At 41.2% G+C, this 27051-nt stretch overlaps 1 protein-coding gene across 2 annotated transcripts in view; it reads left to right on the top strand.

Moving 5' to 3' along the window:
* Positions 1-27051, top strand: part of LOC138759501 (zinc transporter ZIP11-like) — a 489253-nt gene that overhangs the window by 95419 nt on the left and 366783 nt on the right. The window contains exon 4 of one of the 2 annotated variants that reach the window (XM_069930028.1): positions 5316-5460. In XM_069930028.1, the coding sequence (XP_069786129.1) occupies positions 5316-5460 (145 nt within the window). The remainder of the gene's footprint in view (positions 1-5315; positions 5461-27051) is intronic. The other variant, XM_069930027.1, reaches the window with a different exon arrangement.

The raw sequence follows: 27051 nt of genomic DNA, 5'->3' as shown, positions 1-27051 counted from the left end.
TTTTGGTATTTACTAAAAAATGGTCAGTCAGTTTTTCCAGCTGGGACGCTTCATCAGTCTAAGGAGGCAATCCAGAAGATGAACACACAAGGCGACAGGATTAGCCCAATGCTATTTCAGTGCTAGCGACCCGGGTTCATAACGAGTTTGTATGTTCTCCCTGTGTCGGCGTGGGTTTCCTCTGGGCGCGGTTTCCTCCCACCTTTCCAAATGTTGTTAATTGGTGTATTTGGCTGGCACAGGCTTGTGAGCTGGAAGGGCCTGATACTGTGATGTATTTCTAAATTTAAAAAAAGCACCTTTGCCTCCGAACCCTATTTTCATCCTTTCAAGCATTCCTTCAAACCTACATCTTTGAGCCCTTTGACAAGTGCTCCCTCTTTCTCCTCAATATGGCTTGAGGCTTCTCGTGAAGCAACTGGAGAGATTTTATTATGTTACAAGTGCGATTATAAACTCAAGTTGGCATTATCTGAGCTGGCACTGAATTGGCCATTTCCCTCGAAGCAAGGATCTTAGATCATTCCACATTACTTCCTTTTAATTAGTAGGTCATGGATCTCCCACAGCTCACTGCTTCCATCAAAGAATTCTCTGCAGTTAAAGATTGAAGTCCATTTCGATGGCAACTCGCTGTTCCAACTAAAAGAAATTCAAAATTAAATTTCATTCCTTTCGTGTTCCAATTTTTTTTGTTACCCTTGTCTGAACATTATCTGCAGAACCTTTTGCGAATACTTGACTTACCAGCGTGCAAGTGGACTGCAAATATTGTATTTAGCATCTTGAATAATTAATAATTGTGGACTGTTGAATTTATTTTGCCTTCCAGCACAAAAGAAATAAATGAATTTCTGACTGAAACAGAATGATGGCTCATCATTAAGGAAGGGCAAATTACCTCATTATCATGTATTTGAAACAGATGCAGGCTTCAGAGATGCGGTCTAAAGGTTGAAACTTACCTCCGGCTGACCTTTCAGTGTTGTATTTTGGGAATAGAAATACACAGCCATATTTTACAGCTTTAGTTGCTGATTTGTGTTTAGCCTTTCACTATGAAAGATGGCAGTTGCATTCTACGGTGCAGTCGAGATCAAGACGATTGTATTGATTGCTCCGGTACTGCATTTTCTTTTACTCAAGGGGGAGATTATTTTGGGACAATTGTTGGCTTTATATTGTTGAGTTGTTGATGTTACAGATTTACTGAATACTTCACAAAATGGGGATATGAAGGACCTGCTACCTGTAATGATCCTGTCTGAAGCAGTCTCACGTCTGGCTACTCTGACCTGGTCTTGATGGATTAGTGCCTGCATTTAGAAATAATTTGAAATTGCAAAGCGTGGTCACACAGATGTGAGCACCCTGATCATGTGCTATTGAACAGGATGAATTGAGGATCTCCTGTTTCATAGATGTCATTTTATTTTATTTTGCATGATAGATGTCCCTTCTATATTTTTCTTTTTTCTTGCCCCTTCTAATGCATCCCTTATCTTGTCTTTCGTTTTCTCCCTTTCTGCGTAACTCCTCTTTGTTTCTCACTCTCTGGTTCAAACACCATGTCCCATCATATCCTGTCATTCCCCACACTCTACACAGCGCTGTCTGTGCTCTCCCCCCGTGTCTGCGTGGCTTTCCTCTGGGTTCCCCGGTTTTCTCCCACCATACAAAACATACTGAGGTTGTAGGTCAATTGGATGTAATGGGGAGACACGGGCTTGTGGGCCAAAAGGGCCTGTTACCATGTTTGTCTAGATTTAACCCACTACGGCTTGACCTGTCCTCTCTACTGGGATCATTGTCTGAAGAGGACACACAAAAACATTGAGGGCACAGCATCTTTCAGCTGCTCCCATTGGGGAAGAGATACGGGAGCATCAGAGCCAGAACCACCAGGCTTCTTTCCATGTGCAGCGTGAATGCTGAGCGACCAAAGGAACTGCTCACACGAACCACGAAACAATATTTATTTACTTATTTGTATCTACTTAATACCTTTCCTGCATATACTTTATATTGTTTGTCAGTATGTGTGTTATGTCTGGTTTTTCACTAAGGGCCGGAGAACGGTGTTTCGTCGGGTTGAACTTATGCGATCAGGTGATAATAAACTTGACTATGGCTGTCAAAGAGAATTTTTTCTCATTTTCTCTGCATTTCTCAGTTATTCCCTTGGCCTTAATAGATTTGTTTATTAAGAGTCTTTTGAATTCCAAATTCAAAACCTGGAAGAACAGCGAACCACATTCATCTCGAAATTCCTCAGGGGGAGCTCCCAATGTTATTCAGGGTGATTATGCTGCCTGCTGTATTGTTGAAGGTTTATGGTTGAAGCAAACATTTGTCTATGCAATAACTTGTGTATAACTTACAAATCACCCTCTTTGATTCTGCATGGTTAAACATCAATCAGTAGCTAGCAATGGAATTATTTACATTTCCAAACAGCTGTTTTAAGATTCTCTCAGAATTTCTTCTTGTTTTTCTTTTTTTTAAAAATTTTTTATTTTTCACACCATAAACCACATTAACCATGATACATACTTTTTCCTTTTCAAATATATACAGTGCCATTTGTAACCCAAATAACCCAAATGTAACCCTAACCCCCCCCCTCCCTCCTCCCATCCCACCCTCCCTACCTCCCCCTCCCGTCCATTTAAAGTACAAAATCTAGGATACATTAAACCAGTCAGACAATGTTGTCATTCAATAAAAATAAACAAGAAATTCGACTGAGTCAATTCTTTTCATTTCCTTCTCCTTTCGTTAATTTAGGTAGTGAATGTCCCCGGTAGGTTTTCGCTATTGTGTTTCATGTAAGGCTCCCATATTTGTTCAAATATTTCAATATTATTTCTTAAACTATATGTTATTTTTTCAAATGGAATACATTTATTCATTTCTATATACCATTGTTGTATTTTCAAATTATCTTCCGATTTCCAGGTTGACATAATACATTTTTTTGCTACGGCTAGAGCTATCTTAACAAATCTTTTTTGTGCACCATCCAAATCAAGTCCAAATTCTTTGTTTTTTATGTTACTTAGGAGGAAGATCTCTGGATTCTTTGGTATATTGTTTTCTGTAATTTTATTTAATATTTGGTTTAGATCTTCCCAAAAAGAATTTCTTCTTGTTTTAAGAATTTTTTTTTCCAAAATTGGAGTCTCCTGAACTTGATGGGATTTGTTAGGCATTTATTGATCTTAATATGGCGCGGGGGCAAGACCTTCACTTTAGCCCTTCAGCAGACCTGGCTCTGTTTTACTTCCACCTGCTTTCTACACTCTTCCCAGACCCTTCCTAGAGCTCTTTCAGGCATCAAGCAATTCAATTCTTGGTTTCCAGGGAATCCGGGCTCAAGCCTCCAGGCCCGAGCATCTGTTTTGATTGGGCTGCCCATGCAGAGAGTTATTTCTGTCAACCTCTGCTTTGGGCTTAATAATTTCGGTTTCTGAGGAGAAATGGTGGAGTACTTTTTTCAGAAATCCTTCTGAGTTGTTTAGACAGGGACACAGTGTATCTGGAGACAGGCTTTGTCTAATTGCATTGTGATGTTTGTACATGGGCAATTTCCACAATAAACGTGGACGTAGAAATTTTTGTGTGTGAAACGGGAAGTAAGATTTGTTCGCAGTTGAATTACAAATGTAAAGGTTTTAATAATCCTTTTTATTTTGACAGCAAGCGTTTTGCAAATCCACAGTGGCTGGTGTTTGTTGCAGTAATGTCCTGATTGTGCAGCATCTGTTGAAAGAGAAATATTTCGAGTTGGTGACAGCACTGGGGTGAGCAGAGAGTTTAACAAAGCAGAACTGGGAAGGTGAAAGACAAAAGGCTATCTGGAGATGGGTTTGGACAGGTCAGATGTTAAGAAAGCTGAACACTGATTGTTAACGATGAAACGGGGTTTGTTAGGGACATCAGAGTGACAACAGGAAACATGGAGAGCAGAAAGTTGGAAAATTCACTGTTCATTCCACAAGAGCTCAAAGATCCAAGACAGAAAATAAAATGTTGATCTTCCAGTTTACATTGGGCCTCTCTGGTAGTGGAGGAGGAGGTTGCTGACAGACAAATTAAGTGGCAGTGGGATTGAGAATTTTATCAGTGAGCAACTCTGGTGCACTTATTGTGCAGGGGCTCTGCAAAGAAAACAGCCCAATCTGTCTCTTTTGCCTGGTGTTTGTCTCTGTGGATCAACTGTTGAGTTGAGGGCTTGCTTGACTGTAAATCTTGTGGATGAACATGAAAACGTAAATAAAAACAGAAGAGGTCATTTTCTTTTACCGGCCATTTTGAGGAAGAACCCACTCTGTTTTGTATACTAAAGATTCTTGGTTATTAATAATTATTTTATTAAAAATATAGATTAGCATCTTTTTATATAGTTTTTGCATACGTAAGTGTCAAAAACATTGAGGCACTATTCTTTCTTTTGTATAAGCCTGATGTAATAAAGACACAGTAGGGTTCGCAACTCCTACAAGAGGTAAAGATATATTACCGGCATTTCAGGCCTGAGGCCTTGTCAAGGTATGAGCAAAATCACCCCCCCCCCCCGTCCCCATTTCTTTTTTCTTTGAGCTGTCTCTCTCTCTCTTTCTCTTCTGTCCCCTTCCCTCCACCTCTGCATTCACAGAGCCACCCCCTCCCCGATTAATTCTCACCCTTCCTCTTTCGCCCTCCTATCCGTAGTCAGTTATCACCTTTTTCCCATTGGCCTGTGCTCCCCTTCCCTTCTTTCTCCCCATCCTTTTTACTCTTGCGCCTGCCTGTTTTTTGTTCAGACCTTGAAAGAAGAGCTCAGGCATAAGTTGTCTCCCTGTCTCTCCTATGGACGCTGTGAGACCTTGCTGAGTTCCTCCAGCATTTTTGTGTTTTTAGTATAATCACAGCGTCTGCAAACTTTCGCATTTCATGCTTTCACTGAGGTGTTGTCGAGTCAATTGGATGTTGGAGAGATTTCTCCTTCAGTTATTTGCACTGTTCCAAAAAAAATATATATATGTTTTGTTTATGAACACTGATTCTTAGTCTGGTTTACACCACAAAATTATCAGAATTTCAAAATGTAATTGCTGCTTTACTCAGGTCGCGATTCAGGGGAAATCCCAAAGCGTTAAGGGAGATGGTATTCTTAACATGGGAGGGCTTGACGGCCCCTCATGATCCACCATCTGAGTGCAATCAGGTTACGGAAAAGGAAGATATGTACAGCAATACAGCACCTCCAAAAAAACTCCAGTTCTGTTTCTGTTCCTAATATGCCTCCTGTCCATTTCTCTTTCTCCCCCCAGGGTATCGATGATTCACTGCAAATGGCACTCGTGCTCAAACAGGAGCCAAAACCCGTGAAGAAAAAGAAGGAAGATGATGTTGGGGATTTTCAGACGCAAGAAGAAGAATTTGCCATCCGGATAGGTAGAGGTGCATTATCAACAGGCAAGCATCGTGCCATATGCCGTCAAAAAGCAAAGGTTAAAACAAGTATTAAAGTGGAGAAATTGCATTTATTTAATGGGAGAGTTAGCCCAAATGGCAATCAAAAGGTTTGGTTCAGTTCTTCTGATGGCTCATTAGCTAATGCTTTATCAATAATGAATGGCTTTGGAGTGTTCTTCCTTCCTTTGACTGTGGACTTATCTATTCTGTTCTAAGCTGTATAATTGGTGTGATAAATGATCTGTTTGTGCATTCAAGCCTTTAATCTGCTTTCATCAGTGCTGCAAGGGGTGTTACTTTATTCACATCACACAGAGTAAATTCCATAAGTGAGTGGAGGCAATAGAAATCATTAAAAGTATATTCTGTCTTTGGTAGTCCTTCCAAATAAATTCCAAGACAGAATGGTAACTAGCAAGGATTCTGAGAGGCAGGATCTATCAGTGTCTAGAAAGGCAAGGATTAATTAAAAACAGTCAGTTTTTTGAAGAGGTAATCAAGAGGATTGATGAGATCTGGGTGGTTGACATTGTGTATATGGACTTTAGTAAGGCCTTTGACAAAATCTTTTATGGTAGGCTGGTTCAGAAGGTTAAAGTACATAGGATCTGGAGTGAACTAGCCAATTGGATACAAAATTGCCTCAGTGGATGGATTGAAAGAGCGGTAATAGTTGTCTCTCAGATAAGAGGCCTGTGGCCAACGGTATCCTTCAAGGATTGGTGCTGGATCTACTGTTGTCATCATATATATGCACTGTTTGAATGACAACGTAGTGGCATGATTAGTAATTTGTGAATGACACTAAATTTGATTGCATATTTGATTGTGAAGAACATTATCTCAGATGAAAATGGGATCGTGATCAACTGAGTGAGTGGGTCAAGGATGTAAAGGTTAAAACCTTGTGTTTTTTTTTATTTTGGTTAATTTTGTGACTATCCCTTTAAGAAAGATTGTTGCTTGTAGTGTTAATGTGGTTACTATGATGTCATATGTTGTAATCTGAGGGAACGAGGAGCTTCAATCTTCGAAGAACCATAGAGGAGGCAAAGCATCAAAATACTTTTCTTTGAATTCATCATATCATCGTCTTATCATCTACTAGTTTTAATCGTTTCTTATATTGTTATGTCTTTAGGTAAAACACGAATGCTTTGTTTACTCAAGTTATGAAAATCTTGATGCAAAGTTATGCAAAATGTTCATATCAACGAATTGAGGCTACATACAGCTGAAAATACAATTGGAATAATTGGAGAATTGGAGTAATAAGATAGTAATTCGGAATATCATCAACTTATGTTTCTTTGAAGATGATGTGTTTTGAAATTGGGAAATACGAGAGAATGGACAGTGTTATCTGCAAAGGATGCCAGATGAAGTTTAATTGAGTTAAGTGGAAGGTGTTGCATTTTGATGAGTCAAATCAGGAAGGGACTTGCACTGTAAAGGGTAGGGCCCTGATGTGTGTTTCTATGACAAAATCCCTGGAGGAAATGGTATACAGTTCCTTGAAGGGGGCAATAGAGGTCGATGGGGTGGTGAAGTAGGCATGTAGCTCTCTCATCTTCAACAGTCAGGGCTTTGTGTACAAGTGTTGACAAGTCATGTTACAACTGTAAAGGATATTGGCGAGGCTGCAGTTGGGCTAATGTGTGCCAGTTCCGGTCACCTTGCCAGGCAGAGGATGTCACGAAGCTGGCAGAGGTTCAGAACAGATTTAGAAAGAAGTATTGGGACTGGAGGGCTTGAGTTATAAGGAGAGATGAGAAAGGGAAAGTTGTAAGTGATATGACTATAAACTAGTTTTCTGCTGAACTCTGTGGCGACACCCTGCATCGATCTCTGTTGTGGATGAAATGGAACAAAGATGTTTGCTAATGGTCAATGATGGAATCACTGAAAGCGAATGAAGTGCATTCTCCAGGGAGACCTAGTAATTTCAGGGGGTTAGGTGTTGCTGTTAGTCATCCCAATATACTTGATGGTGAAGTTGTGACTGAATTTACTGTTAGTTATAGTTTTGACTCATCCTCCTCCTTCGATTGATCCTATTCTGGTTTATCCTCTCTTCATGTCAGAGAGCATTAAGGCCACTGATTTCATTTGCAAGTTGCAAACAAAATACTTGAGTCATTTGTTCACAGTATGATTCCCTTGCCTTGTAATTGATGTTTTCTTAACTATACATAGTCCCCTGAGCAGACTGCACTGCAACAGAGATTATTGGCAAGTTTTCCCCGAGATCTAGGACGTTAATCAGTCTGGCCACTGAGATCAGAGAGAGGAGGTCAGATTGAAGGAGTGAGAGCTGCTGTCTCACGCTTCCTCAAGAGTGAGGATGAAGCTTGAAGCACAGAACAAATGACAGTGAAACCTCGTTAGAGCGCGGTAGTTGGGGCCCAAGACTTCATACTGCATTACAGCTGAGTCGCGGATCAGATGCATATACGTCATGATTCAGGAAGAAGGAAAACAGAATACTGTGACTCAAACCCTATAATAAGATATTTAACACCTTTAAACTCCACATATTTACATACATATCTTGTAAATGAGTCATAAAAGTCCATTTTTGAGTTTGTGGCTGTCAGCCACTGTTCGCTTGGCATCCTAAAATCAACGTTTGGGGTCCACAGACACCTGCGCTTTAAGCGATTCCATGGATTAACGAATCGCATTACTTTACTTAAAAATATTATTAACTGGGACTAGTGAGGGCACATCTGGCATCCTGCCTACAGTTCTAGTTTTCTTACTTGAGGTAGGATATAAGTAAAACACAAGAATCTTCAGACACCATGGTTGAATAAAAACATAATGCTGGAGAAACTCAGCAGATCAGTGTACTTTATGTCGGAAAGATAAAGATATGTAACCAATGTTTCAGGCTTGAGCTCTTCATCGGGGAACCTTGATGAAGGGCTCAAGCCCCAAAACGTTGGTTCTGCATCTTTATTTTTGCTATATTGGCGAAGGGTGGACGAACCTTCTTGTTGGGTCAGCGGCTATCTAGTAAGCACGTGCCATGAAGCACAGAAAGGGCATCCCTTGCATCGAAGCTTGGTCTGGCCATTCACGGCACAGAACTTTCCCTAGCCGTCTTGGACCTCACTATGCCACTGGATCCAGGAGGGGATGTCAAGAGGGTGGGTCTGGACCTGTGCAACACCCCCCCCCCCACCACTCACCTAAATCCATTCACGCGCACACTGTTCCTTTCTGAGGAGTTGGGTATCCTCACATCAAACCCCACAAGCTGAAAGAAACCATCATCATCATTCTGTGGGATGGATCGCCAGAAGAATTGGCGAAGGAGGTACTAGGTTTGGAGAGGAGGTTCACCAGGTTGATTCCAGAGATGAGGGTGTTTGCCTATGAGGAGAGATTGAGTCGTCTAGGAGTGTACTGGCTGAAATTTAGAAAAAATGAAAGGGGATCTTGAGGAAACATTTAAAATTAAAATTATGAAAAACCACAGATAAGATAGAGGTAGGAGAGTGTTTCCATTGGTGGGGGAAACTAGAACTAGGGACCATAGCTTGCAGATTCAGGGGAGTAGATTTAGAACAGAGATGAGCAGAAACTACTTTTCCCAGAGTGGGGTGGGCTGAATCTGTGGAATTTGCTGCCCATTGAAGCAGTGGAGGCTACCTCAATAAGTATATTTAAGGCAAGGTTAGATAGATTTTTACATAGTTGTGCATTAAGGGATATGGGGGAAAAAGGCAGGTAGGTCCAGGTGAGCCCATCATCAGATCAGCCATGATCTCATTGAATGGCGGAGCTGGCTGGATGGCTGACTCCTGCTCTTAGTACTTAAGTTCTGATATTGATATGACTCATTTGGCAGTGCTCTGCCTTCTGAGATGATGTTAGTCTAAAGACTAGAGTTCAGACAATAAAACGGACACTCCTGGCAGTTCTCAGAGTGTTATATTTATGTAGGGAACCATCTCTCAGCAAATATATTAAAATTAGATTCCTTCTTTTCTGGCAAGAAGGATACCAAAGGTGATGTTTTGTAAAATGCATCAGGTTTCCTCAATCAACATCACTATAAAAATGTTATCGTATTTAAGTTGGGCAGCATGGTTCGTGTAGCGATCAGTGCAATGCTGTTATAGTGCCAGGGACTGGGGTTCGAGTCAAGCACCGTCCATAAGGAGTTTATATGTTTTCCCTGTGTTTGTGTGGGGATCCTCCGGGTGCTCTGGTTTCCTCACACCCTTCAAAATATACCGAGGTGTACGTTAATTTGGTGTGTGATTGGGTGGCATGGGCTCTTGGGCTGAAACGGCCTGTTACCGTGCTGTATGTCTAAATTAAAAATTTAATGTGAAACAAGGAAGTCTGTAGATGCTGAGGTCAAGTTCAATACACAAACATACCGGAAACGCAACCTCCATTAGAGTAAAGGATAACCAACGTTTTGTCCTTGAATACCCGATGTAGGGCCCAGGCAGCAGAAGATGCCTGCAGCCCCTGAGCAACTGAGATATCCATCCTGTCAGTCTCCCAGACACTCATTGGTATGCATATGCTGACATCGGTCGGGTGTATGAAGCCTGAGGAGACTTGTCAAAAATGGCAGTTTGTTGTTCCAGAAGTGGCTGTCACATTTACCCACATATTAACAAAAATTATATTTCAGAAGCAATTTGTTCACTCCAGAATTCTTTGGAATATCTTGAAAGGCATGTAAAATGTGCCAGGAAAGTACAGTTTTTATCACTGTCTTTTCTCCCCAAAATTATTGGAAGATTGTTGCAAAAAAATGAATGCAAGAACCCTCGGCAGAAACCAATCGAAAGCTGTTTTAATCATGCCTAACTGACTCGCTATGTGCACGGTTTCATAACTCTAAAGGAAATGGGCCAGACAATTTTTCTCAAGCAAACTATTTCAGTTACAATTGGGTCTAGAGCAGTGATTCTCAATCTTCCCTTTCTACCCACATACCACTTTAAGCAATCCCTTACTGATCAGAGAGCACTTATGGCAGAGGGATTATTTGAAGTTGTATGTCAGTAGAAAGAAAAAGGTTGAGAACCACTGATGCTAAACAATCACTTGATTCACCATGAAGGTTACTGACCGAGTGCCGGAAAATAGAATCAATATGGAAGTGTACGCGATGGCCACAGAGCTCCTTTCCAGTCCTGTATGACTCTTTGACAGCACTGCATTGAACGAACTATGGATTAAATGGGGCATTAAATGTTAGGATTCCTTATGAATGCTTCTGTGACCTTGACCTTTCTGTAAACATCGCACAGGCTTTAAATCTGAGCTGGCCCTAATCTTTTGTACCTGCTGAAAATGTTGCCCTTTTTTTTAAACTTTAGCCTGGTGGTGTAACTTTGCACGGATTCTATTCAGTTTGCAAGTTTTAAAGATTGTCTGGAAATTATTTTAATCTTTTTAAACCTACTTTAATACATCAAGTTGTGTTTCCAAATCAATATCCCACTCAGTAAAACAACAGTTTTCTTCGTGAACGTCTGTCGATAGCTGAGAGTCCAGAGAAAGAAGTGACATTCAAAACCCATGGAGGACCCAAGCAGATTATTGTCAAGAATAACGGGACAGTAATTATAAAATGTACATGTGATAATACTGAGAAAAATGTCACTGCATCCAGAACAAAATTACCTTTGCTAATATTTTGTATATTGATTGAATGCATTGATAAATTGACTTTATGGAAAGAAACTATGCAGCCATTCAAGTGTGCCTTATGTTAATGTTACTAATAAAAATTGATGACAGAACCACATATTTAAAATGCATGAATTTTTAATGAAAGGGTGACAGCAATATCCTTGCAGTAAAATCTTGCAGGGAGCAACTTGATCTTTGATAAACTTAGAGAAAGCCATGCTGATATTTAGTGATCTGGGTTAAGGGTATTTATCAGAATGATTGTGATGTATCCCATTGCTCTTGTTAGAAAGCCCTCCGTAAGTCCAAGGGAAGCTTGATTTTTCAGCAAACTTTCTCACCTGTGTTTTAATTCAAATTAATATATTTCAGTTCTTGAGATATTGTTTGTGCACTATTTTGGGCGCTTTCTTCTGATCTTGCGCATTCCTGGCACAACAAAAAATGAGCCACCCTTTTCAATACTCTGTCCCATTCCCTTGCCGACATGTCTCTGGAGACCACCTACAAATTGGAGGAACAAAGCCTCATCTTCCTCCTGGTCACCCTTCATTCAGATAGTATTAACATCGACTTCTCCGGTTTCTGTTAAGCCCATCCCCCTTCTTCCCCCTTTTGCCTCCCCCCCCTCACCTCCGTCCGTCTGTCTGTCCGTCGTCTGTCTGTCTGTCTCTCTCTCTCTTCCCTTTTCCTTCTGCTTCCATTCACAGAGCCAAAATCAATTCTCACTGCATCCAATTAACAACCTTTTGACTATTGATCTGGACACCACCGTCCCCCCCCCCCCCCCCCCCCCACCCCCTCGCCTAGCCATTCTCTTCCTTTATTCAGATGCCTTTCTCTTCTTTGCTTGTGCCTCGATGGAGGCCTCAGGATCGAACTGTTTGTAATATATATTTACCTCCTATGATACTGCAAAATTGACTGAGCTCCTCCAGCCTTTCTGTGTGTGTTTTTACAATTTCTGGTTTAAAGCAGGTTGGAGCCAGAGACAACACTGCTCACCTGCAAATTCCCTGCAATTTAAGTTAGAATAAGGAGATAATTTAAGTAGTGGAAGGAGGAAATCAATTCTGAGCACCAGACGGCTACTTCATCCAAGCACAAACTGGAAGAGAGAAGCAGAGTGCTGGCATGTGGAATAGCAGCAGATTAAGAACAGGAAAGGACAAAAAGAATGGATTTATTGAATTTGATTGGTCCCAAAGGAAAATGACGTTACTTTTCTCTCTCAGTGGATTTTCTCTTTCTCTTCCTGTCATTCTGTGGAAACAATCTGAAAGTACTCAGAATGATTGGAGTGTTAAGTACAAGTCACAACTGGGCTCCTTTCACGACTCGGGAATTGTACCTGGCCAATTTTTTTTGTGGAATACGCAAAAAGTGCTGCAGAAATTTGGCAGGTCATACAGCATCCAGAAGAGATGAAGGGTAGCTAAAGTTGCCGGCCTGAGCCCTTCATCAAGGTATGAACAAAATAGTGGGCAGATGCCCATAGGGGGAGGAAGGGGCAGGGGAAGGAGCACAGGTGAATGGGCAAGGGGTCATAGGTGGCAGATCATCAGAGAAAGTAAAGCGAGGGTGATTTCAGGAGCGGGTATGAATGGAGAGGGAAGTGGACAGAGGGATGTTGAACGAAAGACTTGGAGGAGGTGGGGTTATTTCAATATTGGCAGTGTATTTGGAATTTGTAGGTCAGCATTTCACTGGCAATTTTTAGCAATCTTCTGTATTCATATCATTAAATTTACACATCCAGGGACAGCAACACGCTCTTTCGGCCCATGAGCCTGTGCCACCCAATTACACCCAATCGGCCGATGGTTTCTGTATGGTGGGAGGAAACCGGAGCCCCCCCCCCCCCCCCCCGGGAAAACCCACGCAGTCACACGGACAACTGACAGCCAGAGTGGGATTTGAACCCAAGTCTCAATCGCTGGTGCTGTAACAGTGTTGTGCTAACCCTGCTGCCCACTGAGGTTCAGCAGTTTTTCATTTTCAATACGAGTCGTGGCCATGACTTGGATTTGACTGGACTCTGTGTTATACTGAGTTCTGAATGGCCTGTTCGAGTTTCAGGATTTCATTCTGTTTTTTCACTCTGCCCCACTCTTCATGCTCTGCTCCAGCTCAATTACTCACATCCAAAATGGTCAATGTAATACAAATGCACAAAAGTTCTTCGAGATGCATAGGCTCAGTGTTTGCCTCTTCCTAGTAAAACATATCAGAATAAAGTTTGTTATTGCTTCTCCAAAAGATAAGGATCTGTTTCATTCCTGGACACAACTCCGTGAATATATATTTTAAAGTATATGTTGAGGTCGTTTAGTTGGGTTGATTAAGCCCAGGTGGTCTGACCTACCAAGGGCTTAATTGCAATTCAGTTATTTTCTATTTCCTTGTCTGCAGTGTGAAAACATGCTTAAGGGCCGAGATTGAAAAGCTTTCTTTTCCTCACTGACCAAAGGCTGTTTTGGTGCATTGAAGATGCTGGAGAATTTCATTATTGACAGTTGGCCTTCATTGAAAAACAGCACATGAGAATCAAGACGTGGTCCCCAGGTTTCACAATCTTGACATGAATTATTATTATTGGATGGCAGTGTTGTTCGCAGGGACAGCTTGTTAAAGAACCTTTCTCTGACTAATACCGTGTGTAAGGTCTATTGCTTTGTTTGCTTCATTGACTAAGTCAATGAAACTTCAAGGTTGATCTCTAAATGCATGAACATCAAATTTGACTGCATGCTGTAGCTTTGCAACTTGTTGAACGATTAAACTTTTATCATCGTTAGACTATGCAGAGGTTGTGTGGGAGCCCACTGATGGATATGTATAGTCTGAGGGGGTATCTCAGAATACTAACTCGGAATGAATTTTAAAGAGAAGCAAACTTAAACAAATCTAAGAGCAACTGCACTAGATGGCAAGATTTAAGAAATATTGTTAAGTAGCCCCTGTGTCGAAAGTAAACGTGTTTGTCAGTTACAGTTTATCACTTGGTAAAGTTTCACTTTTGTTTTGGATTAGCTGAGATATGAACTTTGAAACGAAGGCAATGTTTATTCAATGTGGTCCAATTCATTTACTGCCGTATAAAGCAGCAATTATTTCAAGGGATTCTGAAGACAAGAGAAGCAGCCTGGTTGGTTCTGCAGTTACCACAAGGCCTTTCCAGTGCCAGCTATCAGGACTGGACCAGGGTTCGATCCCGTGCTGTCTGCAAGGAGTTTGTACATTCTCCTCGTGTCTGTGTGGGGTTTCCCTGAGGGCTCTGGTTTCCTTCCACCGATCAAAGCATGAGGGTTAATGGAGTGTAAATTGGGCGGCATGGACTCGTGGACCGAAATGGCTCGTTATTGTGCTGTATGTCTAAATTTAATTAAAAAATAACTCAACTTTGAGGTCCACCTGGAATCATTGACCCAACCTTTTGTTTCTCAAACTTGGACTAAATACATTTCTCGTGCGCTGTTGATCTCAGCTGTCAGAAATGATGGAAAATAACAATGTATGTGGTCTCAGTCCCAAAGTAATCTAACAAAAATCTAAAGTTAGCAGACATCTCATGCGAAAATCCAAGGATGATTGAAACAGTGTCACCCAAGTGCATCATTATGGATCTTATTCGATGTTGTTTAACAAGGGAAAGAACTAGTTGCATATATTATAAATTGTATTTTTCTGCATTAGGTGACATTTTTTGAATAATGAATAATATTTTGAATAATATAGTGGTGCATTCATTGTCAAACATTTCCTATCCCATGGGTTGTCATTTGAGTGCAAGGTGAGGCTGTAAATATTGGGAATTCTCTCTCCCAGATAGGTATTGATGCTGAATTGTTGAGAATAGTTTTGGTGGATCGTGTTTTGGCTGAAGTGGATCAGGGGACTTGGCAGGAACAAGGACTTAAGATATAAAGTCAGTCATTATCTTCAATGTTGTTTCTTAATGAGTGGTGGGGTGGGCTTGAGTGCCTGCTTCAACAACATCTCTTGTGTTAGGTTCAAATGGAAATGTTGGTGCAATATATTGAGCACTAATCTTGTTGTTGCAGCAAATAAAGTGAAAGCCAAATTATGAACTAATTATAATTTTTTAAAGCATTCTTTGTTCCCAAAGATGTTGATGTAAGTTGGACTATTGCAAGATCTTTGTAACTGTCATTGAGATTACCAACATTAAAACAGGAAATTCAATCATGGATCTTATTGGTTGGAACTTGAATATTTGTATTCTGTGAAGCCCCTATTATTCAGTACCTATGGGGATTGGTAGATGCCGGATAAGTGTATTTTCTGATTGTTTGAGACTTCCACTGCCTAATTAATTCACTTGCATTAAGAAGAAACAGTTTAAAATACCAACATACTATACTGTACCTGCACTGAAAAAACTTGCACAAATATATAAACCTTAAAGCATTTCACCTTATTTTCAGTGACATTCTTTGAAAACATTTAACTGTCGCTGCATCTGCAGATTCCTCCCCCTCCAAGGAGCCACCTGTAAGATGAACAATAACATTGTTGATAATTAACCCCCAAGTTTGCAGATAAAGCCTCTGTCCAGAGTGACTCTTACTAAGCAGGGACAAGGGGACACTTTAAGAGAGTTACCCCGTTAGCAACATCAACCAGCTCTTCATCCTGGGCGACCCCGTTGCTGTTTCGCACAACTTTGTACAGCAGCAGCTACGAGAAAAACACGACCAAAGCTCTCCGCTGGCTGAACATTTATCCCATCTTCACCAAAGGCTTATGTGTTACTTCAGAGAACATTCATTTTTACAATTTTAAACTTGCATATTATTTATACCTATTATTTTATTCTTATTTATTTTAATTAAAAAAAAAAGAATTTTCTTCATTTTATTTGCCAATTGCTTGAATTCTGGATACCAGGGGCTTTACTGCATATTTTAATTATGAATTATTATTATTCCACTCTCTATCATTCTCCAAAAAGTGACAAGTGGCAGCTTTCCCACTTCTCTATGCTGAGATGAATAATTTCGGAATGAACCAAGGAACAGCATAAGAAATTTCAGGTTGGCTTGACAGATTTCCACGTCTCGCCATGACCCAAAGTAACACGGTGAGGTGGGTGAAGAGAGTAATTCCATGTGTGGGATAGGATGGGAACAGGATACTGGAGGAATTTGAATGCAACTGACTCAGAGTTTCTACTTTAGAAGCGAAGTTTTTTTGCTCTGAAGTTCCTCACGTAAATCTCTCTGCCTCTCCCCCCCCCCCACCCCACCCATCTTACAACTTTATCTGCTTGACCTGCTGAGTTTCTCCAGCTTTGTGTTATTACTTCAACCATCGTGTCTGCAGACTTTTATGTGTTACTTCCATTCCTTTAAAACATCTCAGAGACCAAGCTTATGGTTATCAGTCTTAATTTCTGGTATGTTTGAGAAGCCTGGAAAAGGGTTTCAGTCATCGTTGGAAGTGAACTTTTTTCAATTCTCTGTGAATAGTTTTATTGCCACAAAAATAAAGAAAATGATCACCAGGAGCAGAGATTGACAGAGAGGCCTGTGACTCTTCGTTCAGATGCTCCCATCTGTGTCAGTACCAAGGTAATTGCTCCGTCTGACTGAACTGATTGTAAGAAAGTTCTTCTTTAATTACTCCACTTTTGATGGCCCTGGCTTCAGCGATTAAGCCTCAGCTCCAAACTTTCCTTCCAAGAACCTGTCCATCTCTTTTTTTCTTTCTCACTCAGCATGCACCTGTTTGCCTGCTTAGTTTTTCATTAGCGAATTATACTTTGTGCAGCACCTTGGAAATATTTCTGTTAAAGACACATTTTAATTCTGAATGTATATAAGTTGATTTGTATTCATAAGTGAAATTCTGCCTTTCAATTTCCAATCAGCAAATGCACCCAACTGAAGGTTAGTAAAAGTAACGGAGCACTTTTCATGGATAGTACAATAGAGTTATCCTTCGTAGTAGCTTGTGCTCGACAATAATTGAAACAACTCCATCTTACTGATTTGGCCTTAACACCAGTTAATCTGGCTGATGGTTTTGAACAGTTCGGTTTTGAGAAATGAGGGGTGGCTCAGTTAGCTCAACGCTGTTACAGTGCCAGCGATCCAGGTTCAGATCCTGCGATCCATATAAGGAGTTTGTACGTTCTTCCCGTGCCTGTATGGGTTTCCTCCGGGAGCTTCGATTTCCTCCCTCTTTCCAAAAAATGTACCAGGGTTGTCAGTGAATTGGGTGGCACAGGCTGGAAGGGCCCGTTACCAGGCTGTGTGTCGACATTTTTAAAAAAATGCTTGGTCAGGTTGACAGGAAAATATTGTGTCTGCTTCAATCAGAATTTTCATTAACTCCACAAATATGTAGGACTCACGGCTGCACAACCTATTAAGCAGTGGTTCACTCAGCAATTTAAACCAAAGCAGAGATAGAACATTTAATCAGTACATATTTCACAGAAACGTGAACACAATTTTGAAGTAAATTCCTGATGTAAAGTTGCACCAATTGTTGAAACACTTCAAAATTGCGTTTGTGGATTAACAAATAAGTCATCTGAAATTTTGCTCTGGGATTGGTACATCATTTTTACTCTATTGAAAATGGAAGGACATTTTAAAGACTTCATTTTAATGCAGGATTTAGGCCCCATAATATAGAAGTAAATTTGTGCAGTTAATTAATTCAACATACTTAATTTTAATTCAGCTGTGGGAATGTTGTGAAGATGGCACAAAACATTGATTTAATTCCATTAAATCTTTGGCATTAGCAGGTCAGTGACAGATTAGTTTCATTTGGAATTAAACCTTTAACACTTGCCGTTTCAACCCTAAGTTGCAGGTTAGGTTTGATTTGTCAGTCTCTTATTAAGTAATCTGGCTTATGATGAAGTTCAAATTTCTGATCATCCCAGTATTATTCTGGAAGTGAATGGCAGACTTATTGTCTTCCCTGCAACCAGCACAACCTATTAAAATGAGAAGGTTTGAGGGCCCACTAGTGGATTTCCCCACTGTAAAAGTGGGAAGTCTTTGTCATACTGGCATCTGCCAAGAGTTCAGCAACAGCATTCACAGAAACGTACAGTGTCCAGAGCCATGGAGGATATTTGCTGTTTGACTGTGCTTTGGTCTATTTGTTCTGAAGAGTGGTCGGACAAACTTAGATAATTTCTTCTCGAGTGTCAGAGGCAGAGGGACGACTAAATGATGTATTTAAGATTATGAGCCAGTCAGTCTCTTTTACCCAGAGTAAAAATGCCAAATATGTGAGGGCAGAGTTTGTATGTGGGAAGGGAAATACTTTACAGGAGATTTAACCTGACAATGTCAGGTTCCCAGAATGCACCAGCAGGAGAGGTGCTGGAAGCAGATGTAATAGCGATGTTTAAAAGACATTTAGAAAGGAACGTAAACAAGCAGAACTTTTATTAAAGGTACAACACAGGTCAAAAGGCAGAATTAGAACAAATAAAAGGAAACAAACAGGACATTAGTGTTAACTAATCTAATACTCTTCTCCTTCCTCTTCACCTTCAGTACTATCAGTACCCACTTCCTCATAATCCTTCTCCATAGTTGTGCAGGGAGAAGGGATTAGTTCAAATTAACATAGTGGTTGGCAAAGACATCATGGTCTGTTCCTATGTTAGTCCTGGATGACATTTAAATGGATAAATGTTGCTGGTTTGTTTGGAAAATTCCAAGCCAATATTTTCTTCAGCTGGAAGTTGGCTGGCGGCATGGTTAACAAGATGGCTGTTACAGTGCCAGCCACTCTGGTTTGAATCTGGCACTGTCCGTAGGGAGTTTGGACGTTCAGTCCATGACCTGTGTGTGGATTTACCGGGGTGCTCCGGTTTCCGCCCACCCTCCAAAAATGTGCAGGGTTGGCAGGTTAATTTGGCAGCATGGATTTTAATGGCCAGAATTGGCTTCTATGTGTTAGAAGTAAATTATATAAATTGTAATTTAAAATGGCTTTGGAAAAATCAAACTATTGAAGAATCACCATGCTTCATTTTTAATGATGTTTCTGCTCTACGAGATAAATACATTTGTATCGTCTTTATTCCAGCGATGATCTTCACTGATTTTGTCAGTTGATATCTGTGGATGCTGAATGAAACCACGTCATTAAAGGGTTCATTTCGTTTCTGAGAGTTGCCATGTGCTTCAAGAGCAAAGATAAAAGGGGATCAGACAAGGTTAAAGTTGAGAAAGACAAAATGCCAATCTGTGGAGAGTAGAAATAGAAAAGAAGGCAGGAGATCTAACCGGTTGGAGGGGAGGGGGGGGGGGAAATGTTTCAGAACGATGGAGCGTTACAGCAGAGGTGAGGTCATTCTGAACATGAGCAGCCACGATCTGGGCACAGGCTAATGAACACACAAGGTCATTGTTCTCTTAACATATTTCTTCGATCTTCCTTCATGGGATCTGGTCTGTTTCTTTCCATTTTCCTTGGGGTCAGTGGGAATCTTGCAATAGACTTTCAATATTGATTGAGATTTGAAGTTAACGGTTTATCTTTGTTGGCTTAATGAGGTGTGGTTTAAACAATTTGATGATATATATCAGATTTTCACCAATTTAAGAAGCAGCTTTTTAAAAATAAGAATCAACAGTTACAAAGACCAACTTTATGATTTTGATATGTATGAATGTGCTACCATGAACAAGACTGGAGAGCACATATAACTTGGTTCAAGGTGTGGAATAGTAATGTGGATTTTTTAATGTATCGTGCCAAGAATTAAATAACATCATGAAATGGGTTTAACATGTTTATTTAAATTGCAAAGTTGACCAGATTCTGTAAATCTCGAGTTAAACAGGAAAGTTTGCAGATGCTGTGATTGCAGTGCAGTCACAGGCTCAAGGCTGGAACATACCCCTTTCCTTCCTGTAGAGGCTGCCTAACCTGTTGAATTTCTCCAGCACCTGGATGTGGCTTGTTTTTCTATCACACGCTGGAGTGAGCAACTCCTTTTGAAGCAGTGCACAAGGGGAATACACTGACCCACTCAGCAGACAAAAAGTTTCCTCTCCTTTTTATTTCCATCACAAAGCATCTCTCCTTGGTTGCTCTCCCACCACACCACCCCCCCCCCCCCCCTCCCCATGGGCACCCCAGTAGATGAGATTACTAGTTCCTGTTTTCTGAAGGGCAAGGTCTAAACCAGGATTGTATCCCAATGGCATTTCTCCTACCCCAGAGCAGAGTTGAACAGTGTCCTTTATATATAGCAAAGATTTTGTTTAAAAATACATAACTGGCATTTTGGGCTTGATCCCCTTCATACTTTGAGGACACGGTGCGACCTGACTTTCTCCACCATTTTGTTTTTACTTCAACCACTGTGTCCGCAGACTTTTGCGATTTACCTGAGAGCAGAGTTGTCTTTGTTTCCTAAACCAATAGTCCATTATTAACAATATCAAATTAGCTTTGTGAAAGTTAAACCCACCTCACTAGGCCAACAACTGCATTTTGATGCGTGATGTTGTCTTTTTTCAAAAACTTTGATTATGATAACAATTGAAAATGTGATGATTATTTGAAAATGTACAGTAATTTTTTTCCAAATTTGCTCTTGAAATATGCAAATAAGTTGATTATGATATAATAGTTTTTGCCTGCAGCTGTATTGGAAGAATTGTATTAAATTAAATTGATCGAATTAATTTGAAGTTGAAGATTGAAGTTCAAGCCATGTAATTAGACATTTTCTGTAAAAGTGTTTGTATTTAAGGCAATACTTTTCAGAAATTATTCTGACGAGCCTTGTTCAGAGAGCTCTTCATTTGAGTCAATTTCCTCCACTATTATTTTCACCTAAAACAATTTTGTTCTTTCATTTGGGAGAAATTACTGTGTTTCAATATTATGATCTTTCAATTTTGTTGAGGTATTTCATCAAAAGCCTAATCATATTTTCCTGGCCATCAAAGACAAGGACAACAAAAAAGAAGCAGCACTTAAATTAAAAAAACAAAATTGGGATCATGAAATTGTATTGTCAACATTGTTCATTCTTTAATATGTGTTTGGTATATGGCACAGAATGTAAGTCAAGCCTGCAATTTTTCTAACGTTTTTCAAAGTGATCACAATGCGGATATTTCCTTTTGAAGTGCTAACAGGTGGAAAGCACTGGTAGTTTGGAAATGGTTTGTCTCTTTCGAATGTTCATGTTTCTAAAGAATTTGATGCAGTGTTTTCATGGGATTTTGAGTATGAAACACCATCTCCAATGCCCCGTGTGATCTGATTAACTACACTCAGAAACAGAGCAATCTGTGTCATTATCTTACAGCAACCATTTTCTAACCCCATGGTTCTCAGAAATTACAGTCATGGTCATTGAGTTCTAAAGTGCGGAAACAAACCCCTTGATCCAACTTGTCCGTGTGGACTGGTTCTGGATTGAGGAGAATTTTCACGTCTGACTTCTTTCTTCAGTTATGCAAAGAATCTGTTAAGAGTTGATACTAAAGTGGAGACACTTGGGGTTCCTCTCTGCTGACCCAGGCTTGTGACTTCTGTGGTTTTCCGCAGCAAGTAACAGTTGAATGTGTAATGTAATCTCAGCTGGTCTTATTCCTTGAGGAAGGGTTTAGGCCTGAAACGTCAGCAATATGTTTTTACTTTTTATGGATGCTGAAAAGACTGGCTTTTTAGTCTTCCATTTATGAACTGGGTGGCTTATAATTGTCGGGAAATGATAGGAATCCAGCATGTAACATAATTCTCACTGTTTACCTTGAGCAAAGCGCTGCCTGAGGGCTATTCCAGAGGAGTCATTAGATAAGTCATCCAAGAGACATCCAATGAATGGCATAGACACAAAGTAAATGAAGTCAGGTAAAGCAGAGACGTCTCATAAGTTACTCCATCAATACATAATATAAAATATAACATAATCCATCACACAGGGATTGCAATAATTTATTGTTTTTAAATTTGTTTGGATAAACCTTTGAGGCCATTGGTCACTTTTGAAAACTGGAATCATATCTGGTTTTTTTTGTCTTGAATTGATAAGACAACCTCTGTAAAGATCCTGAGGAGAATGCAACAGGCCCTGTTGACTATAATCATCACGTGGTTCAACTTCAGTGCCATTTGTGATCAGGAAAACAAGTTCGGCACGTTTGAGGTCATGAAAAATCAGAAGTCCATTTCATGGGGAGTACTTCACGCGTTTTCTGCTTCTGATTTTGAGTTGGCAACAATAGTTCTTTTATTTTTAATTGTTGTTATCAGACTGTCGCAAGGAGCTTCTTAGTGGATGTTTAAGGAAGTGTGAAATAAGGGGTCTTAAAACAGTTGAACAACTGATTTGTTGAATGATCGCTTCCTTTTGGTTTATTTTCCTGTTTGGGAAAGCACTAAACAAGTAATTGGTTACAATTTCACCCCCAAATCAAAGTATCATGAATTCATTGTGCATGAAAATTGAGGGAATGCAGTGCTGTCCTATTGGGATGAAATGTTAAATCTGCTTGAGAAACACAAAAACTGCTGATGTTGAGTGAAGAAAAAAAAATGCTGGAGGAACTCAGCAGATCAGGAAGGGGCCTGGGCCCTTGGACGAGACTGACAAACGGCAGACACCGGAATCGTCAGTTGACGTCGATAAAACACTGTCAGTGAGGATCGCAATCCAAAATGCTGACTCACCACTTCTCTCCATATGAGCCACTGAGACCGTCCACTTCTCTTTATTCACTGTTAAATCTGCTCTCTCAAGTGTGCATAAATAAAATTCATGGCAGTGTTGTAAAGATGGGCTTTCTTCTGCGCTCTGAGCCAATGTTCAACGCTGAATCAAAATTTCCCAGAACAGACCATGATCACATTGCTGCTCATTGGAACATCCTGCATGTAATTTCCAACACTGCAGCAGCAAATATTATTCAGAATTACTTCGTCAACTGTAAAGAGATGCAAATAGGGCTCGATAAATAAAAAACACCCCAACAATGAGACTTCCTATCTAAAAGTATATGAACTGATGGAACAATTTTTACACCATTTTGTTCCTTTAGGGAGTTGTGGCATTTTTTTAAAAATAGAGTTTTTGTGGTTATTTCCATGACATTCTATTGAAGAAGGATTTCAGATTTATGGTCAAAATGTAACCCCTGCGGGAGGTTCAATTACTGTATGACACAAGCATTGAGCATGAAGTAAAATATTAGAAATATTTAACAGGTCAGGGTAGTGTGCAGTGTTTAACAAAAACAGAAAATGGTGGAGATATTCATCTCTTTGACTTGACTGCTAAGTACTTCCAGCATTTTATGTTTTATTTCAAATCCTGGGACAAAGATGGAGGCGCCTTTGCTGGCAGCAGCCTCACGAGGTTGCGGTCTCCTTGGAAGCAGTGGACTGGCACAGGGCACCATAAAACAGAGGGAACATCTCGCCCCCCCCCCCCCCCCCACTCCCCCAATTTGAGAAGGAGAAGCAGAGAAGACGACCATATGGGACGGTGATCGTGACGGCAGGCCAGTGAGGGTCTCTGTGACTGAAGAACTTGCGGGTGGTCGGCGAGGCGAGGAATCCACGTGGGCTGCTGGCGGCGCGGTCTAAGGAAACACACCAAGTGGCGGGCTGCTGGGGACTGGCTGAAGGGGTACCAGGTATCGGAGCCAAGTTGTGAAAGGGTGCCAAGGGTGGGAGGGGCCTCGGGTGCAGAAGGCTTCCTGATCATGTCGGGGTGGGGGGGATTTGAAGCTCTGGTTGCTGATGGTTTGGACTGACGTGTGTGGCTGCAGGAATACTGGATGCGAATCCATAGACTCTGAAGGGACTCTCATTTGGTTCTCTTCCTCTGACCTGCCTTATGGCAGACAAACTGCAATTTTGTGTAAACTCTTCAGCGCTTGACGTCCTGCTTTGCGGAAACTGCCAAAATGTTTGGCCTGGAAGTCAGCCTGAAGAAAACTGAGGTCCTCCATCAGCCAGCTCCCCACCATGACTACCAGCCCCCCCACATCTCCATCGGGCACACAAAACTCAAAACGGTCAACCAGTTTACCTATCTCGGCTGCACCATTTCATCAGATGCAAGGATCGACAATGAGATAGACACAGACTCGCCAAGGCAAATAGCGCCTTTGGAAGACTACACAAAAGAGTCTGGAGAAACAACCAACTGAAAAACCTCACAAAGATAAGCATATACAGAGCCGTTGTCATACCCACACTCCTGTTCGGCTCCGAATCATGGGTCCTCTACCGGCACCACCTACGGCTCCTAGAACGCTTCCACCAGTGTTGTCTCCGCTCCATCCTCAACATCCATTGGAGCGCTTTCATCCCTAATGTCGAAGTACTCGAGATGGCAGAGGTCGACAGCATCGAGTCCACGCTGCTGAAGATCCAGCTGCGCTGGATGGGTCACGTCTCCAGAATGGAGGACCATCGCCTTCCCAAGATCGTGTTATATGGCGAGCTCTCCACTGGCCACCGTGACAGAGGTGCACCAAAGAAAAGGTACAAGGACTGCCTAAAGAAATCTCTTGGTGCCTGCCACATTGACCACCGCCAGTGGGCTGATAACGCCTCAAACCGTGCATCTTGGCGCCTCACAGTTTGGCGGGCAGCAACCTCCTTTGAAGAAGACCGCAGAGCCCACCTCACTGACAAAAGGCAAAGGAGGAAAAACCCAACACCCAACCCCAACCAACCAATTTTCCCCTGCAACCGCTGCAACCGTGTCTGCCTGTCCCGCATCGGACTTGTCAGCCACAAACGAGCCTGCAGCTGACGTGGACTTTTTACCCCCTCCATAAATCTTCGTCCGCGAAGCCAAGCCAAAGAAAGAAATTACAAGACAATTAAAAAAAATTGATTTCAGGCTTCCAGCACTGAACACAAATTGTTTGTTGGTCAAGATAAGCACTAGCTTCACAACATTAAGAGCAAATGACTGCAACTATACAGAACCTTCCAAATTGTTTCACAACCAAAAAAATTATTAATGAGGTATAATGTGTATTGCTTGATGGTCAAAAGTATCAAGGTCCCATCATGCAATAATCTGATTATTAAAGGTCAAAGCAAATGATGAATGATCAAAGAATTGCCGTTTAATACTGGCAGGAACACCATTTGTCGAGTGGCTTCCTTTTGTGCTGTGTAGTTCAGTGATTTGAAGCTCTATTTACATTGCCCTGATCAAAAGCTGGCATGATGAAGTCACACCCTAGCATCCTGCACAGAAGTGACAGCTGACTTTGCAGGTGGTAGACAGAGGCTTGCCTCACTGTGAGCTACACGGTTGTGCAATTTGTATTCCATAAATGATGTCAACTCGTTCAAGATAAACAAAAGATTATAAATGCCTTTCACAATGTTGATTAATTTTAATGTCAACGTTCTCAACAGGGCATAATGGGACAAGCTGATGAAAATGAACTACAAGTATGAGGGAAAAAAAGAGGGAAAATAGAGTCATGGAGTCAGAGTCCGGCAGAACCTTCAGCCCATCTAGTCCATGCTAACCCAGTGGCCTTCTGTAGCGAGTTGCATTTGCTTTTTTTGCTTGGCCCAGATCCATCCAAACCTTTCCTATCCATGTATTTGTTCAAATGTCTTTTGAATATTGCAAATGCGCCAGCTTCTACTACTTCTTTTAATCACCAACCTCTGCATTTTAAAAGATCCCTCCCCACCCCACCCCGGATCCTTTTACATTTTCCCTCTCTCTCATCTTAAATCTGTGTCGTCTAGTTTTGGACTTCCCTACCCTGGGGAAAAGGCAGACCATGTCTCTGGGCCTCGTGCTTTTCATCAAAATGCAGAAGTACTGGAAGAACTCAGCTGGTGTTGCAGCGACCGTTGGTCTTTTCAGGCCTGAGCCCTTCCTCAAAGTCTTGACGCTGCAAGACTGACTGAATTCCTCCAATTTTTTTTTATTGGTTTTAACCTTTGCAAAATACATACCAGTAGGTACAAAGAGTAATAATAATAAAGTAAATTAATATCGAGTTACAAGTATCAAATAACAATGAACGAGGTACGTATGGACCCATGTTATTAAATGGAAAAAAAAGAAAGAGAAAAAAAACCCATATGTTCCTAAACTAAGAATAAAACCCCACCCTATGAGGGCTACTGGCCAAGTTAAGGAGTCCACTACTAATAATAACTGGGATCGTGAAACAAAAGGACCAAAATAATTAATCCACGAGTTTTAAAAGTAATTGAGAAAAGGACCTAAAGAGAAAGAAAGTTAAGAGCATTCTAAAAGTAGAACATCTAATTTTTTTTCTGGAGACAGACATGACATCGCATCCGACAACTATTGAGTGGGAGGGACAGCATCTTCCCATCTCAGCCCTTTTAGCCACGAGGGAAGGAAAAGCAAGTGCGTGGGATTGTGGAAAAAGTCAGTAGTAAATCCATTGGCCCCACTCACTCCATAAATAGCAATGAAAGGGCGAAGCGTCAGAGAACTAATGATAAAAGACGAAATACCCCTTGCCTGAAATTAGAGAGAGAAGGACATTGCCAAAACATAGGATACAATGTACCTTCCTCGGTTATGAGGAAGCCATCCTCCAGACCTCTGGAATCTCACCTTGGCCACCCTCCAGACCTCTGGAATCTCACCTTGGCCACCCTCCAGACCTCTGGAATCTCACCTTGGCCATCTTCCAAACCTCTGAAATCTCACCTTGGCCAACCTCCAGACTTCTGGAATCTCACCTTGGCCACCCTCCAGACCTCTGAAATCTCACCTTGGCCACACTCCAGACCTCTGGAATCTCACTTTAGCCACCCTCCAGATCTCTGGAATCTTAACTTGGCCACCCTCCAGACCTCTGGAATCTCACCTTAGCCACCCTCCAGACCTCTGGAATCTCACCTTGGCCACCCTCCAGACCTCTGGAATCTCAC

This window comes from Narcine bancroftii, chromosome 3 (assembly GCF_036971445.1).
Source record: "Narcine bancroftii isolate sNarBan1 chromosome 3, sNarBan1.hap1, whole genome shotgun sequence".
In the NCBI taxonomy this organism is placed as follows: Eukaryota; Metazoa; Chordata; class Chondrichthyes; order Torpediniformes; family Narcinidae; genus Narcine; species Narcine bancroftii.
Note: the sequence above shows the minus strand (reverse complement) of the source record. Positions and strands in the feature narration are given on the sequence as shown.